Source organism: Leptonotus elevatus, chromosome 1 (genome assembly GCF_054856555.1).
Source record: "Leptonotus elevatus isolate MCC_2025b chromosome 1, RoL_Lele_1.0, whole genome shotgun sequence".
NCBI classification, from domain to species: Eukaryota; Metazoa; Chordata; class Actinopteri; order Syngnathiformes; family Syngnathidae; genus Leptonotus; species Leptonotus elevatus.
Genome location: NC_141239.1, coordinates 30128796 through 30146261, shown reverse-complemented (window position 1 = coordinate 30146261; position 17466 = coordinate 30128796). Strand labels below are relative to the sequence as shown.

The 17466-nt window shown below is 40.9% G+C and overlaps 2 protein-coding genes across 7 annotated transcripts in view; both read right to left on the bottom strand.

Moving 5' to 3' along the window:
* Window positions 1–17466, bottom strand: part of LOC147181617 (RNA binding protein fox-1 homolog 3-like) — a 486306-nt gene that overhangs the window by 300666 nt on the left and 168174 nt on the right. The window lies entirely within an intron of this gene.
* LOC147181618 (uncharacterized) overlaps window positions 16222–17466 on the bottom strand; it is a 10062-nt gene continuing 8817 nt past the window's right edge. For all 3 annotated transcript variants that reach the window (XM_086063284.1, XM_086063410.1, XM_086063346.1), the window contains one exon: window positions 16222–16426. In XM_086063284.1, coding sequence (XP_085919410.1) covers window positions 16262–16426 — 165 coding nt within the window. In that variant the 3' untranslated portion in view covers window positions 16222–16261. The remainder of the gene's footprint in view (window positions 16427–17466) is intronic.

Sequence of the window (17466 nt, the reverse complement as noted above, 5' to 3'; positions counted from 1 at the left end):
TTAAACGCATGTGCATGCTTGGGCTCAATTTGCCATCAGGTGCTTGCCTGAAAGCCGCCTTGATGTCTTTTTGCCACGCTGACATTCCCCTCAGACGCCACTTTGCACCTTTGAAACGCACACCAGATGATGCAGCTTATACGTGCCCTGGCCGGGAGAGATTAGGTCGACTATATTCTCTGCGAAGAGCCTCCTCAGAGTCAACACACTGCAGACTAAAACGAAGTTTGACTCTTAAGGCAGACGACACGCTGGAAGGGTCAGCAGTCTATCCGGGCAGTGATTCTCAACCACGTGCAAACTCCACAGATATTCGAACCTCGGCCCACTGAGTTGTGAGGCATACTCGTTAATCATCATTCCACCTTTATGCTACCATTAATTAACAAGTTTAGTTTTTTTCAAGGAAAAACATGTTAATGAGGCTTCATCTGTGATTGATTCGGTTGATTAAAATGCTTAGTAAAGATGTTCATAATAGTAAAAAAATAATGTTAATTGGAATTATTCGATTTCCGACCCTTTTTTGATAGTTAAAAAAGAAGCAAATATGGACAACTTTGAGTTTTTAACTGAAGTCAAATTATAGTATATGTAGCATACAAATTCCACAGACATTTAAACTCGGAACCTCTCAACTGTAAGGCGTTAAAGTACCACGTTAAGTTACCACAGTCTTTATGTATTTTTCCATGGCATGCATTTCCAATTTCATCCATTTGTTTTGGAGAAGTTAGTAGATAACTCAGAAAGAAATGCCCACTTTTAATAGCCATTACAGCCCCGCCCCCCACCCTCTTCCCATGCCTTGGTATACGTCACTTCGGGGACCGGACATAATTGTACGTACGCAATCGTTGTACATGTATATCGCTAATAATGTCCAATAACAGCGATCAATCTGCACCAATATTTAAGTGGACATTTCTACTTATTGCCACTTCAATCTCTGAAGCCTTTATTAACTTTGCCATGTCTGATTTATGAAAGAATGGGGAAATGAGCCGCTATCCTCGCTGGAGCTCGGGTGGTCCTACTTTTAGGCAGTTTGAAAGCTGATAGTAGACGCTTTCGAAGTGGCCATAGCGAGCCAGCACCGCACTGCCTCGCCGAGCTGCATCAGTCCCGGCCGGCCGCGATGGCTGCATTAGCGGCCGATTCGGAGCTCTGGTGGCTTGTCTGACCGGTCACCGATGGCGTGAGCGACGTCCATGACTTTAGAGCCCCTTGTCTGACAGTAAGAAGCTGTTTTCATCCTGCAAGACTCGTCTGTTAACTACTGCCTGATAGCTCTGTGTGCTTTAGCTGGAGCTAGCCTGGCTGCTGTGTGTAGCAAACAGGAGAAAATGGGCCCTTGGAACAATAAGGGGTTTCAATGCTCCCTGCCTGGAGTCAAAATTGACGGCAATGTCTCAAAACCGACACCAATCGCCGCCAAAATTAATATGCACATTACTACTCTTATCCACACTTATCTGTAAAAGTAAATAAAACACCATTCAGCACAATATTGATTTGTGGTGGTGATAGTGTTTTTGTTACTCCTCAGAGCTTACATTTATGTCAGTAAAGTCCCAAATATTGTGCAGATCGCTTGCACAGGTTGAAGGGGAAAAGAGTAGGGATGTGCATATGAATTTTGGGCGCCATTAGTTACTGTTTTCAGTAAATGTGTCATGATGTCGTCGTTTCCTCCCACTAAAATGGCGGCGTCTCCCCAGAGCTTGTCTACGAGGGGAAAACTTGTTTTTAAGTACTTTAAACTTGTTTTTATCAAGATGTTGCTTCAATAAAAGTGTTAACACCATCACAACTACTGTGCTAAATGACAAATGAACTCCATCTTGATAAATCACGTGATCGATGTCCGCGCCTCTCGCGGCTGTCGTGGGGCTGATTCGATTAAAGGAGAGGAGCATATAAACGCAGATCGATCGTCATCCGGAAATGATCGGAATGACTAGAACAGTCTCCATGCCTCGAGCCTCAAGATCCACAAGTGAGTGACGGCGAACTATCGTTACATGCGGTATATCTGGTCGCAACACGTTTTTTTGTTTTTTTAATATATATTTTTATAAAATATTCTTGAAAACCTTTTGGGTGGGGGTCAGTTTACTTGAGTGGCCCGCCCAAGTATTAACATGGTGTGGGAAAATGCAATTTTTAAAAAGCAAATGAGTGGGTTATTGATTAAGATGGGAATGGAGCTCAAAATTAACTATAAAAAAAAAAAGGATTTTTCCATTTCTGACACTCTTGGATAATTAATCAAGCTCAGAGTCTTAAAAAGAACCCCGACTCTAATGACAAGTTTGCTCCATATGATTTATTTGGTTGTTACTAACATACCTATGAGATTAATTTCTTAAAAATCATCTCCAGTTTAATACATTTTGTAAAAAACGTTATTTGTACGTACATTGATGTTTACGTCACAATGCAGAACGGCCGCTCACTCTCTGCCAAGCCATGCGAAACGAGTATAAAGAAAGCGAGGTAAGCCTGGGAAGAGCTCGAGAGCACGGTGTGTTGGAGGTGGGAGGACTCTGACGATCGCATGTTGTTTCTTTAGGAACGTTACGGAGGCTTACTTGGCTTTTCTTTGTACCCGTTTCTTGCGACGTAAACAACAATGGTAGCGTACATACATATAGTGTTTTTACAAAATGTATGAAACTGGAAATTATAAAAAAAAAAAAAAATGAATCTCATAGTTAACATATAGTAACATCTAAATAAATTATATGGAGCAAACGTCATTACAGTCAGGATTCCTTTTAATGTTATATGCAAATTAGAAACTGGAACCTCAACCACGCAGCTGACATGCTAACCACTAAAATGTTTGGAATTAACGTGCAATTTTTCATGAAAAGTTTATTTCAATATTATTCAATGGGATTTTTCTATGTCGGACTCTTTTAGATATTTGAACAGGGCCAAATTGACCACGAACATGATATTACTTTGAACAAGTGAGTTAACCAAGCTATTAACGTTGGGAAAGTGTCTTCAGAAGAGTGTCACTACCCCCCTTAAAAGCGGGTCATTGGTACGTGCCATTGGACCGGCACATTAGTAATTCCACGCAGCCAATGCCGCGAGGAAGCAACTGAAGACGAGCTTCCGAGGGAGGCCGCGTTCTAGCAGCAGGGGGGCCTCACAGATTATTTAGCGCCTCATGCAGATCAGTGCTAGTAGCAACCTAGCCCCGTGGGGCCCGGCGGAATTAATGTAGCGAGCCAGCCAGGGAGAGAGTGATTTATGGGAATACCGGCGGCTGATGAGCGCCACGATCCCGACATCCCTGACGGAGGCGAAGCGGACACCGGTGACACTTTTGGTGTCACCGCTTATTTATTTTGGCCGCCCTCCGCGCAGGCCTGGCTATTAAACTGATCCCCGCCTCCGCGCTCGGCCTTGTCCAACAAGCGCAAAACCCCGTTAAGCGTGTGTGAAAGGCGGCTGATTGTGTTTGCCACCCGCCTGCCTCTATCTTTCCTGGACAGGCGGATTAGAGGGGGGCAGAGTGGGCGCAACGACCCTCCAGGGGCGAGGGACGGACATAAAAAAAAAAAACTTCAGACAAATGCCAGAGCAGCACGACAAGCCCCGGCTAACGTAGCCCAGAGACTGATGCTCGCTTCAGAGTGAATGTAAGCTTGCTTTTATCTACTGGTTGCTACAAAGCATTGCTGTATAGTTGCTTGACATAAAGCCAAAGCAAGCAGGAAGGTATATGATGTTGTTGCTATACATTAGAAAAACGATGCAGGGTTGCTTTACGATTAGTCCTAAGAATTAGTAAAGTATTCAGTTTAATTGGTTCATGTTCAAGTCTGAAGTGCTTTACATTAGTACGGTGGAGGTTTTCTTTACATCAAGTCATCACGAGCAGCAATGTGCATGCATGGTTGCTCTTTACCAAAACATAAGCTGTAAGTATATAGTTGCCATATGTTAAGCAGTAGGATTTGTAGTTGTTTTCCATTAAACACAACAATGTAGCTCAACATTTAGCCAGAAGTAGAAGTTTATAGTAAGTAATAGGGGCGGGGGGAAAAAATCGATATTGCAATATATTGTTCTGCTCTCTGTTGCAATGAATATATCTATAAACTAACGTCAGTATCGATATTTTATGACGGCACAGCAGCCCAAAGCACATAATGGATTTACCCCGTCATTCAGACACGTCAATGAAGCTGGAAACATACTCAACGTAACACACCGCCTACACCAAGACTAACTTAAAAAATATAGCTTCATCAAACAATACATTGATGCCAATGCAATTGCCTTGGTGGGCTTTTACTTTGAAGTCGGCCTGCGCGGCGACGTGGCGGCCAGGTTGACTTCCTTGATCGACGTGTTGGCTTACATATCGAAGTTTTTATTTAAATTACATATTTTCTAGCAACATTTTCACAAGGCCATCCCGAAAGTATATTTAATCGCTAATTTAGGACGCTAAGAAACCGCTAGTTAATTACGTCATCATTTTATGATATGCCGCAAGTCTCCGACGTTAGTGACTAGCAGCTAGTGTTAGCATTAATGCCTGGCTTGTACGGTGGCCCCGAAGTGCAAAAAAGGGCTGGCAACAGTAATGAGCGACACCTACCTGGCTTCTTTCTTACTTTTTCAATATCCTGGGCCTAAACTACTTTGTAATTCACTCTCCATGTTTAAAAGGAAGGGGGGGGGGGATCATACATTCAAAACATTCAACTCAAAATGTCAAATACTGACATTAAGATTTTAGGAAAACAACTTTAAGCCATTAATAACTTGTTATTTTAACCATGGACCAGGTATAAAATAAGAATGTGTCTGCCTCTTATTGGACTTAAAGTTGTGTTCCTAAATCCTTAACGACCAAATTAGACATTTTGAGTTGATTTTTTTTACTATTATTTAATGGGAAGAAGTGTTTTATAAAATAAATAAATTTATCTTGTTTTGTTTTGTTTTCTCATTCAAAAAATGATTCGATCAGTGACTCAAATCTGTGACTTAATCGTCACCGTCAGTATTTAATCTCTCCTGTCCTATTTGTGGGGGCGCTATTACCTAAATGGTGGTAAAGTAGGCAGAAGCAGTGGTGAAGAACTGGTGTCTCGACACTATTGGCGAAGAAGAACAGTCGGCAAATTTCCACTGTCACTCACATACTGAATATCGTGATATATCGCTGACAAAATTTGGGACAATATATCGAATACCATAGATCTCGTGATATTATTGTTATCGAGGGCCACATATCGTCACAGTATCGAATCGTGAGTTACCCGTATCGCCCACCCCGAGTAAGTAAAGTGTAGGCTTCTTTCATAATAATTAGCTGTGTAATGTAGTTGCTTCACGTTAACAGTAAGATGCCTACAAGGCAGGGCAAGGCAGCTTTATTTATATATGTGCTTCACATAATTAAAAAGATAAATTAGTTTGTAAATGACTTAGACTTAGACTTGACTTTATTGATCCCTTTGAAATGACTCCCTCAGGGAAATGTATTTAAAATGCTTTTAAATGTAAGGCATTTAAAAACAAAGTAAAGATAAAAATTAAAAATAGCTTGCTAAAATTACTAAAAGAACAAACAGCACAAAAACAAGATTTTGGACAAACATTCAGTTTGTGCTAACCAGATTCCTCATGAATTTGTTGATGATTAGTCCGGCTGGTGACCACTGTCTCATATCCAGGGGTGGGTAGAGTAGCAAGAAATTGTACTCAAGTAAGAGTAAAAAGTAGTTATCAAAAAAATCAGTTACGTACAAGTAAAAAAGTAGGGGGTTCAACGGGTCTCTATAAAGACTCAGTTCCCATTGTCTCATTGAAGAGCCGTTCAAAAAGGCTCGATTCGTTTGTGAATGTCACATCACTAGTGTATGCACAAATGCTCCTACACAGCCAGTCAAGCAGAGCGCTTATGTGAAATTACGGTAAATCTAATGTATGAATGGGGCAGTGGGCAAAGACTCTAGTGTAGCCTAATATAGCGGAGTAAGAGTAGCGTTACTTCTTCACACATCTACTCAAGAAAAGGTTAAAAGTATAGTGTGGTAAAACTACTCTTAGAAGTACTTATTTTTTTCAAAAAGCTACTCAAGTAAATGTAACGAAGTAAATGTAACTCCTTACTACCCACCTCTTTTGGCTTTGCTCCCGGCAAATTCCAGGGAGGGCTCCTGGACGATTTACCACAATTTCCACAGGCTACAACCATCTTTGACGAACTTGCTAGCTGTCTGTTAGCTTGCTCCTGATCTGACCTGTTTAAAGACATCGGCAACGTGGTTTCATTCCCTAATTGTCTATTTATCTCCACATACACTTAAAGCAGTACAAAGCAAGATTTAGTTTCCGTTGATTATGGCGACACCATATGGACAAATGCGGTGTTGGTTTTCCTTGAATGAAGACCACATTTCCCATGAGGACCAGCACATTGGGTCGTGAAATATGAATGTCCCAGGCGCTCGCAGTTGGACTGAATTACATTGTTTCCAGTGGCTATTTTTTTTTCTTTATATAGCACTGCAAAGTTTCTCAAGTATGTTAACAGCAGACGTTGGTTGTGATCTTACCTTTTGTTTTGTAAATACACAAAGGGCTACACTCCTCCCTCCCTCTCGACGTAAACAAGAAAGCACACAACACCTTTTGAGTGTTGCGTGGCGAGTAAGGTCATTGCGGAAGGGCGAATTATCAAGCTGATGTCTAGTAATTGCTACAACACAATTATCCGAGAGCTAACATTAGCATAATAGTTTTTATTTGAGCATGTAGAGCTGCCTACTAAAAAGAGCCAAGTCCCGCAAAGGCAGCATCGGTTGGAAACACCTCCTTGTCTATGACCTCATGCCAGCGAGTGAAAGCAGAGCCAATATTAATCCTGTACTGTGCTTTTATCCAGGCAGGCTCCCTTTTTATTATTATTATTTTTATCTCCTCAGACAAAAATCTTCATTTCTTGGTTTGTTTTGCAGCTCCTCCATGATAATAGTGAGCGCGTTTAGACGTTCGACTCCTGTCTTTGGAACGAATGGGGTAAGGTTGATGTGACGTATGCCGTAAAGCAGTCTGCACGTTTGTAGTTTTTTATGTGTGGCGAAAGTCCCGCCATCCGCCTCAAGGTTGTTTAGTGACAGTAGAAATGATACTGACCCCCCTCAGGCCATGACAAAGGTTTCCTTAATCTAGCTGTAAGTCAATTTTTCATCAGCAGAATTATGAAAATATGAATTTAAGGTTGAAAAGTTAATTAGCAGGGCTTTCAGGCCTCGACACAACTCCGATGTCAGCCAAATGTGACTGCCAGTGGCGTCGGCCTGACCATCGGCACATTAAGGCAGAAAAATGATACTAATAATAATACACCGCAACAATTACTATGAGTGCCTTATGCGCATGCATAAGATGTGATACCCCTCCATATCATTGGCGGCAGTAGTCACTATTCCTCATTGTTAGTAAAAGGTAACCGGAAAGCTCTTTATGGGGGCGGGATATAAAATCGTAAACAATCACTATCTTTTTTTGCAATTCACTTCCCGACTTCCGATGTCGGCTTGTTCTATCAAGGCCAGATGATGCATTTGTCCCGAGCACTGCCAATTTCTGAAGACATTTATGAATGTCTTCAGTGGAAAAGGGAGGCATCGTCTCTAACCCTAATGAGCAATAAGGTGTACACTTTATTAGGCCATATGTTCAGCAATTATGTGTGTAGTTGCTTTACCTTTTGTCATAACAACAGGGTAAGGTGTGGTTGCTACACAGTAAGCAAGTTGTGTGCTTTACAAAAAGCCAGATCAAGTAATGAGATGTATAGTTCATTTCAGTAATGTTTTGTTCTGTAACATAAGAAGCCAGCACGTTATGGTATTTTATTTTTTTATTTTATTTTATCATTTGAGTGGTAGCATGGAATAAAATGGAATCTCGTCACTGGAGATAATGCACTGCCAGACGGGAGCGATTCTCCATTTACATATATTTCCATCTTAGACGTTTAGCTAACACTCTTATCCAGAGTGGCTTACATTACATTACAAGTATGTCGTCTTTTTTCAGGCTTCGCAAACACGGCGAGTCCATAGTGGGGAGGAAGGGGAAAAAAAAACAATGCACCAAGACGTTTGGGATTTTCAGAAAGAAAAAAAGAAGTACCCGCAATAACGAGCTGGACTGCACATCTCTGATCGTCTCCCAGCATGCGGCCAACAAACTAAACTGGCGCCGCCGCCAAGGATTACACTGGGGAGGGATCCACTCAGATGGGACGATTAGGAGCACCTGACTCGGCGCGCCGATAAGAGGATTGCGACAGCCAACACGGCGACTCTTTGTAGCCAACTCGCAATTTTTCAGTATTGCATTAATGGAAAGTCTTCGTACAAGCATTCACATTAGGGTAGGGTTTGTTTGTTTTTTACTTAAATTGGTTACTACGTTCGATGGTGACAAGTTAGACTTCCAAGCCTAAGTTAAGATTTTAAACTAAGGTTTAAAGACAAGGTTGGGGTGTGAGGTTAGGGTTTTAAGGCTGGTTTAGGGTTTCAAATTGTATTTTCAGTCAGTGTTAGTTAACAGGTTTCATATTAAAGATTCAAATAATGGTTAAACTCTCAAAATAGAGTTTCAAGCCAAGTTTAGGGCTTCAAAGTTGGGTTCACGTTTGAAATGAAGGTAACAAATGATAGTTTCACAGTACAGTAAAGATTCAGAGCAGTGTAAGTGTTTCACGCCTGGTATATGGCTTCAAATTACAATTTTAAGTATGGATTGGGGTTTCAAAATATTGAGTTATTGCTTCAATTTAAGGTTTCAAGCATGAGTTAGGATTTCAAAATAGGGCTTCAGGTCAGGGTTTGTGTTTCAAACTAGGGCTATAAATGCAAGGTTAAGGTGCGAAAGCTAGGGTTTCAAACATGTTTATAAGTTCCGCATTGCGTCCAAACCAAGGTTAGGGCTTCAAATTAGGATTTTGACACACATAATTCCAAGTTTTTTTCTCCCAGTGTTGAGACATGACTGATTAGAGTTTCAAAGTAAGGTCTCAACTTAGTTTGAATCTGAATTGGGGTTTAGAAATAGGGTTTCAAGCCTGAGTTGGTGTTTGAAAGTACGTATTGGGTTTCAAATTATGATTTTTAACTAGGGTTAGGGATTTAAGACAGGGTTATGGTCGCAAATGATGCACTGTTGCCTTACTTTTTATTTTAGCTGACTCTTTTATTTGCCACCACATTTTGCAGACACATTTGCGCGTGCGTGTGCGCGTGTCTCCGGTGCCTTCAGTTTGAACTCGGCTGGCACAGTTAAAAATGAGATAACAACGGGTTGCTATGGTGATAACATAACTATGTAATAGGAGAAATGGGTAACATCTCGCGGGGGATGGAGGGATCAGGAAAGTGGGGGGCTGGTGGCGGGGGTGTATTTTTATGTGTCAGCCGCCGTCCTCCATCATCAAAGCTCTTCTCCACTTTGGGTGTGGTAGCAGGGGGGAGGGGGGGAGACAGACGCACATCATTAGTCTCCAGCCGGGAAGTAGTTTATACGTATGTGGCTTGCTTTTGCACAACATTTTTCTTTTTGGGGTTATTGTTCTTCGGAATATTCAGCTTCAGGAGGAAATTTAAAAACAAAATTTACTAGATGTAACCTCAAGGCAATTATTTTCTTTTTAAAAATGTGTCCTGTGTGCCTCCACAGTATTGTGATCAATATTGCATTTGTACAATAAGGCTTACAAACTTGTATATGAATGACTAACTCTCTCAATACATATGTGTATAAGTGTCAATACGTCATTAGCGTCATAGTCGCTGCGTACACATGATCTATGAATACGTCATAAGCTTTTTTTTTTATGCACGAGTGTACAGGAGGGGCTGGCGCAGTTTCTGACGGAAGGAATAGGCTTGACTGCAATGTTATTGAAACAAAACGGCCAGCAGGTGGCAGCAAGTATAAAATCAGCCAGGAGGAAGCAGAAAATGAGTGATCGGCAGAACAAAACAGTTGACCCTGCAAGACGATCGAGTTGCTGCACGTCCAGGAATGACGCTTCGCTCGTCGAGCAACGCAATAAGCAACGGATCCGCGGGGTTAACGGCTCGTTTCGCCGGTCACGTCGACCCCTGGACGAGCTGCAGTCAGACCAGCCAATTGTTTATTTTTATGTGCAATAAACTGTTATTTTATTATCAAAAGTACTTTTTGCAATGTTGTCTTATTGCACAAAAAACATTATTTAGATGTTTGAGCTGTCACAAAAGAAAAATAGTAGTGTTAAAGTAGATGTGCTTGAAATCTTTGTTTTACAAAAAAAAAAAAAACTTGGCTACATTCTAACGCTGATAACTAAAGAACAGTAAAAAGATAGAAATACACTTCTTTTTATGATGAAAAAAGAGATTCTAATCTTTCTTTTGGCATGTTCCATTTCTATGTAGGAATAGAACACAATATTCAAAATAAGTCAAAATCCAGCAAAACGGCTGGTATTGAAGGGGGTTGCTCCAATGAAGATGGCTTGTATTCAAGGGGTTAATAGGCCCCTCAAAGATGAAGCCAGAGGGCAGCCATCTTACATTGCCACTTTTACTGACAACTTATTTTATTTATTTATTTAGCTGAAAACACAGTTTTAGTGTGTATGGAGTAATAAGAGCCTCTCGGAGAACGAACATCACTGTTTGTATCGATCATTCAGACTATATCATCACAGTATTGTGAAGTGTGACTCACAAAGGTAAGGTTTGCAATTCACAGTTCCAGACAGCCTATACTTCCGTTTGATTGCTGATGGTTCTGACAATATGATGCAGTGGAATATTTGAGTAGCGCTCAGAGTTATACCAATTTAGTGAAAATTACAAATCCTATTCTGAGCGATGAAATGTGCATGTAGCACTGCGCCCAGACTTATTGCTACAACATGTTCGCCAGTCGCCAGTGGCTTCACTTCTCCAGATGGCGACTAAGGTCATTGTTAGTCCATTCATTTATAAGTCTGTGGTTTTCATTCATTTCAGGGCGCTGCGATTTTGTCCTCGGCTGTCAAGTGAAAATGGCATGAGTGCCCTCGGGCTCGCATTGCAATCGTCACGACTCACCTGTTTTCTGGTTGTTTGTCTGTTTTCTTGTTGCTGAACAAATCAACACTTGGTGAATTTCAACTCCTGAGGATTTGGACTAACTTTCTCCACGAGGCTGCCAAGTTGTTCCCTGCTCAGTCTGAAGTGCACCTCGTAGCAGCCCTCACGCAGCTGTAACTCAATTGCAAGCCTAAATTCCCCCAGATCTTACCATGACATTAGAAATGGATGAACCCATTCCTGTTTTTTGCTGCTGCTGCACCATACCCAACATTGGGCACTACACAAACCAAGCTCAGCGTGAAAGCGCCTCAAGACTCGTAAAGACGCCTGACACCAGACTTGCTTTGGCCTTCACAGACCAGACACTCCGGCACACCTCAGCTGCTATGATGTATGACTGTGTGTCTTTGTGTGTGTGTTTATGACTGTGTGTATGTGTGTGTGTGTGTGTGTGTGTGTGTGTGCGTGCGCAGTAAACAGGCCATCCATCATGCAGTGAGAGCATCACACAGGGACGAGGAGGGGGTTTTAGGGGGGTTGTTGGGCATCATTTAGCGTTCCAAAGTCAGTTGCCGCCGCCGCAGGCTGGAACGTTTGACTGGCGACCGGTAAGCAAACTGAGAGAGCGCCACCTGTCTGTGTGATGGATAACCAGCTACGGGCGCAACAACTTAGTATGACCGCCAACATTTCAAGTCTTGCAATGTCTTTCGGGGGGTTTATTTTCACTGACAAGAGAACAGAGACATGTAACGAAAAGGTTTTGCCAGTGTAAGGATTTGAAATAAAATTTGGGTTTCAAGCCTGGTTTGGTTTTTCAAACTCAACATTTTCTGCATATTCACATTAAAGCTTGTAGGATGTGATAAAGTGAGAGCGAATTGATTTGTTTGACATTGTGGTTGATTTCTTATGATTTGATTTATTGCACAAGAGCTTGTTAGAATTTTTATTTATTTTTTACTGCGGCCATCAAAAAGATGAGAAATAACTTTGACATCAGTTTCAAGATGTACTTTTATACCAATTATCCTTCACAAGCTCTCATCTTTAAAAAACAAGAAGTGATTAAAGTGCACACGCAAACACACGCACACACAACTTGTTAGCGGGATGAAGTGAGTGTTGACTGTGGCCTCAGTGGGGGATTTATTTACGAGCCATGATCCTTTAAAGCTGCAGTGTGTGCGTTTGCGTGCGTGCGTGTGTGTGTGCGCGCAGTCACCTCATTAATTCCAAAGCGGGAAATGAGGCAGAAACAAAAACCTGCTCGGCTCCTAATTGCGAGGCAGCCAGCAAGAGCCCAAGACCCCAAACAAGCGGCTTACATCTTAAAGTGTCTGCTAAATCACCAGACGATACATTCGCAGACCAGTTCCAGGTGTGGGAAGTTTCACTTTCACAGCAGAGATGTTGAGCATCAAAAACACTTCCTGATTGTTATGTCTTAACATGAAACAATTATGTGTAGGGTGTACGCTCCCCGTTCGCCATGTCGCCATGTCGCCACTGAGGAGGTGAAAAGGGGAGTGGCAAATAAATATTCCCTACGCTCACCACATTGGCGCGGCCAATTTGTCTGTCAAAATTGCACTGGGGGAACATCGCTATATCAAGCATAAGTGTCCATACGCAAAAAAAAAACAAAAAAACGTCCATATGCATATTGCATACAGTAATCCCACAATCCTAGCCATGAGTGGTCACAGTATATCCAGGCTTGGGGAGTAACGGAATACATGTACCGCCGTTACGTAATCAGATTGCAAAAAAAATGTAATGGTATACAGTTACAGGAAAAAAACATGTAATCAGATTACAGGTACATTTATAAAAAATTGGGATTACTTCGAGGGATTACAATGTCTACGATGAGAGAGTGCGAAAGAGAAGGACAGAGCAAGAGAGAAGGACAGAGCGAGAGAGAGCGCGTACACGCCCGCGCGAGTGGGACTGTTGCTACATATCGGGTAGGTGGGAACGAACGAACAAACTGACTAGTCGTGTCCTCCACACGCGGGCAGTTTGAAAAAGCGTCACGGACGGGAGGAGGAAATAGCGACCGGTATTCACTGGAACGGCATGCTACGCGCTGTAGCTTCTTGCTAGCTAGCCCGCTAGCCTACAACCATAATGTGAGTAACACCTTCCAAAAAAATCTTCCTCCCACCAATTCACTATTTAAACATCATACACAACATATACACGGCTAAACTTGTGGCTGGGATAAAAGTTCATTTTGCAATTGATGTCACACATCGTCATCCTCATTGGATGACAATCTATCTATCTAACTGTGAGGTGTGGTTGCTTTCAGTGACAGTTTGAAAACAGCATATGGCCTTCAATCAATCAATCAATCAATAGCCTACATGCTTTTTAATTACACTTGGATTTTTGCTATTTGTAGGCTGCCCGGGTCCCTATCACGCGCAAATAGCAGGGGCACATTGCATAGAATATATATTGTGGTGATATTTATTTTTATTTTGTCTTCATGAGCATACTCAATATTGGAGTAATCCAAATGTAATCCAGTTACATTACTTTAATATTATGGTACTTGAATTACGTTACTAACTAATTTTTTTAGCAGGTAACTTGTAACTGTATTGGATTACATTTTAAAAGTAACCCTCCCAACCCTGAGTATATTAATATCGCTCCAAGGCCAATGACATTATTGTTTACATCTGCTGGTAGCAGCATGCTGATGCTGGCGAGCATTCGCAACATTAGCAAGCAAGCCATTCTGTCGCGACCTGAGAAAGGATGAAAACGCTTGTCGGTTTCTCATCGAAAACGTAACTATATTTCCCCCGAGTTGCGTAAAACAACTGTGAATTACCCCCCTAGGCCCGCTCACAAGTCAGTCCAGGACTTAAAGTCGCGAACCCTTGTCAAATCTTTGTGGTTCGGCAACGTCACCTGGCTTTGACAGGAGGAATATGCTAACTTTTTTGGTAAAGTGTTTAAGAGAAGGATAATCAGTCACTTTCACGAGCAGGAAGTCGGCCATGACCGCAGAGAGACTGGGTAATGTGCACGAAGGTATAAGAACATCACAGGTACGTGGACTGTGTTTTGTAACCCATTTCACTTTATTTTCATGTGTTGTCACGTGCGGACGTTTGCCCATATACACTCAGCACTGATTTACGTGATCGAATTGAATGTTATCTTCAGTTGCAATTGCAGTTGAATGCAATAATAAACGTTGCTGTATGTATTAATAATATTGCATGTGCAAAATATCGGGGTATACAGATAAAAAATGCCACTGTACAAGTTCCACAAAAATAATCAGCATCTTAATACAATAAAATAGTGGACCTAAGTATTCCTAAAAACGTGGTAGAGGTTCTATTCCTTAAAATGCACGTCTATTTATTATTGTAGGCCACTGCAACATTATGCACAGTTCAAACATTAACACGGTACTTGAATGTAGGAAAATAAAAGTGCATTCGGATGTATTGAGAATATTGAATGAAAATCATACTAAACCTTAAATAACCTGTAAAAAACATCTGAGATTTTTGTAAATACATTAAATATTTTAGAAGAAAACAAACGTGCAAAGACTGAGATCAGTTTAGTGCAGAATTGCTGAGGTATTTCAGGAAACTCCCGATTTCTTTGTTTGTATTTTTGTGGGGCTAAAATGGTGACGAGTATATAAGTGCCCTCATTTCTTTCATCTGTGCCGAATTGGCGCAGTTGCCACTTTTATTCATAAGAACTTTGCCCATTTCTACCACTACAATGTGCTGTTAGCCATCAAGAGCAGCCCCTCCCCCCAAATCCATTTTACCAGAAGTGTTGTGTGTTTACAATGTGTGGTGAAATAGCGGCAAAATAGGCGGTACTGTCACCACATAAACATGTGATGTGGTGGCTCTCAAATGTGGCTAGGAGATTTTTATACTGTTTAGCTACATTGAAAATTCATAACCCAACGTAATAGCAACTACACACTAAATTGCTCGTTATGAGAAGATACTTTACGCCTTATTGCTTGTTTAGCCCAATGCAAATAAACTACTGTATACAATTTTTTTTTACAACACATTCTAACAAAGCAGCTATGCACCTTACTAGTTATGGGTGAGTGTAATTCACACCTCACTTCACATGATGACTGAATGTAAACCTTGCTGCTTGTTATAACTTATCGTGAAACGACATGTTATTGCGTAACGTAAAGCAACTGCAAACCTTATTGTTTGTGATGGCTTTACATTCAGCAACTATACACCTTATTGCTTGTTATGACCTAATGCAATTTACAACTTTATGCTTGACAGATGGAGGAGACAGAAATAGAGGAGCAGTGATGAAGAAGAGGAGGAGGAGATGCGGCCGGCAGGACGCTGAAGGATGAGGCGGCGCCTCGAGTAGACGCCGGGCCTTAATGAGCGTTCTCCTCAAACCCTGGAGACTTTCTGCACTCCTCACCGACAACATGGACAACACACACACACATACTTGCCTCTGTGTATTATGAGGACATTTTTTCCAAACCGGTTTAATTGTGTATTACAGGGACACCCCTTTCTGCTAATGCCAGAGAGATGGGACTTGCACCCAAAAAATTTTTTTGGGGTTGTCCAGGAAAATTTCACTTCAAAACTTGAAAAAACTCAACACACGAAAAAAAGAAAAACCTGAAAAAATCCGTAATTGTGAGGACATAGATAATGACCTAAATAAGCCACGCCCATTGCAAAAATGGTAATTATGAGGACCAACTCACATTACAAGGACAAAGTTTACACAACACACAGCAACCATGTCACTGAAGTGATTTGAAAGTTCTGGCATTCTGACTTTACACAAACTAAAATGGCATTGATGTGTAATGACTTACCTGATATAAGGACACATTGTTGTACATAACAATACTGTGAAATGCAAAGTCATACCTGATCTGTCCTAAAATTGTAAGTTTTAACATGGTGCTCATGTTACAACTTACAATTTTAGGACAGACTGAAACTGGTATGTTAATAAAACTGCTTCTTATGTGAACAGGTTATCTAGGTCAAACACAGCTTTGTAATGGATAAGCTCGACATGAAACCAGATGCAAAAGAGTCAGTGAACATTGAACATTTTATTCTTTAAAACATGACTACCTCTCATCTTAAAGGATGAGCAGTTTTCTCATAGCTCATTCCTGAAATACCTTCGGATTTCTGAATTTCTGAAACAGGTTCAATGTAGGAAGTGTCCGAAGTACTGTGAGAATCTGGAACATATTCCTCTGCTAACGAATCCTCACTTGAACTGGATACATCAGCAACCTAATTTTTTAAACGAAAACAATTATTACATACATACATACATACACATATTGTCGCTGTTCTGTGAAAAACACTTCCACCATAGGAGCTACCGGAGAGCAGCCCGCGACCTAAAAATGGAAACGTGTTTTTCACAGGACAGCAATGATATCCATATATACAGTAGATGCACACATACTTATGCATATATACAGTGGCTCTAAAATTAACCTGCCAGATGCGGGTTAAAATTCATTTTGGCGGGTGGTCATAAATATTTACTAGCTTTACTTCGCTGTTACTTAGTGATGTTACACTCGAAGTAGAAGCTTGAGAAAAGTGTCGAGCGCTCGCGGCAGAAGTAGCTCCCGCCATTGATGGGCTAATGTGCTAAAGTTAATTTACCAAAGGTCTTCATCATCAAGCAGTTTTGCATTTTTTTTTAAACGGGATATGTGCCAGATGCTGGAGCAAACTAGAAAAGCATTTAGAACCTAAAGTTTGTGCACATACTAAAGATTATTATAAATCTAGTCACATTTATTCGAAAGATGAGATGAAGCATTTAACAAGAGGGATAGTTAATATGCTTAATCTATGGCATTGCCCCTAAAACAGATATTGTGTGATACAGTCCTTCAGTTACAGTAGACTTTTCTATTTTACAGAGTCAGACAGTCGTTAAGATTGAGACAATTGCTCAACATTTAGCTGCTTGCAACTAAAGATAAAGGTATAAACATGGGTCATAATTTATCCTCTTGACTAAATTATATTCATTCAATGAAAATGCCTGCACTATTAATTCTGGTTGCGTGAAACAAAGATCCATTGCAGATACAAATAACACAGAAGATAAAATACCCATCATGCCAGTCCATTCTAGTGCAGCGAAAGGTCCAAAACATAAAGCACATTTATCCAAGCTTGATACAAGTAAATTAACTACCTGATGTTTACACTTCTGTTTAAAAAAATAAAATAAAATTGATAGCGAGTTCATCTCTAAAATCCACCATAAATAAATTAATGGGAACAAAAGATCACTACAGTGCATAATC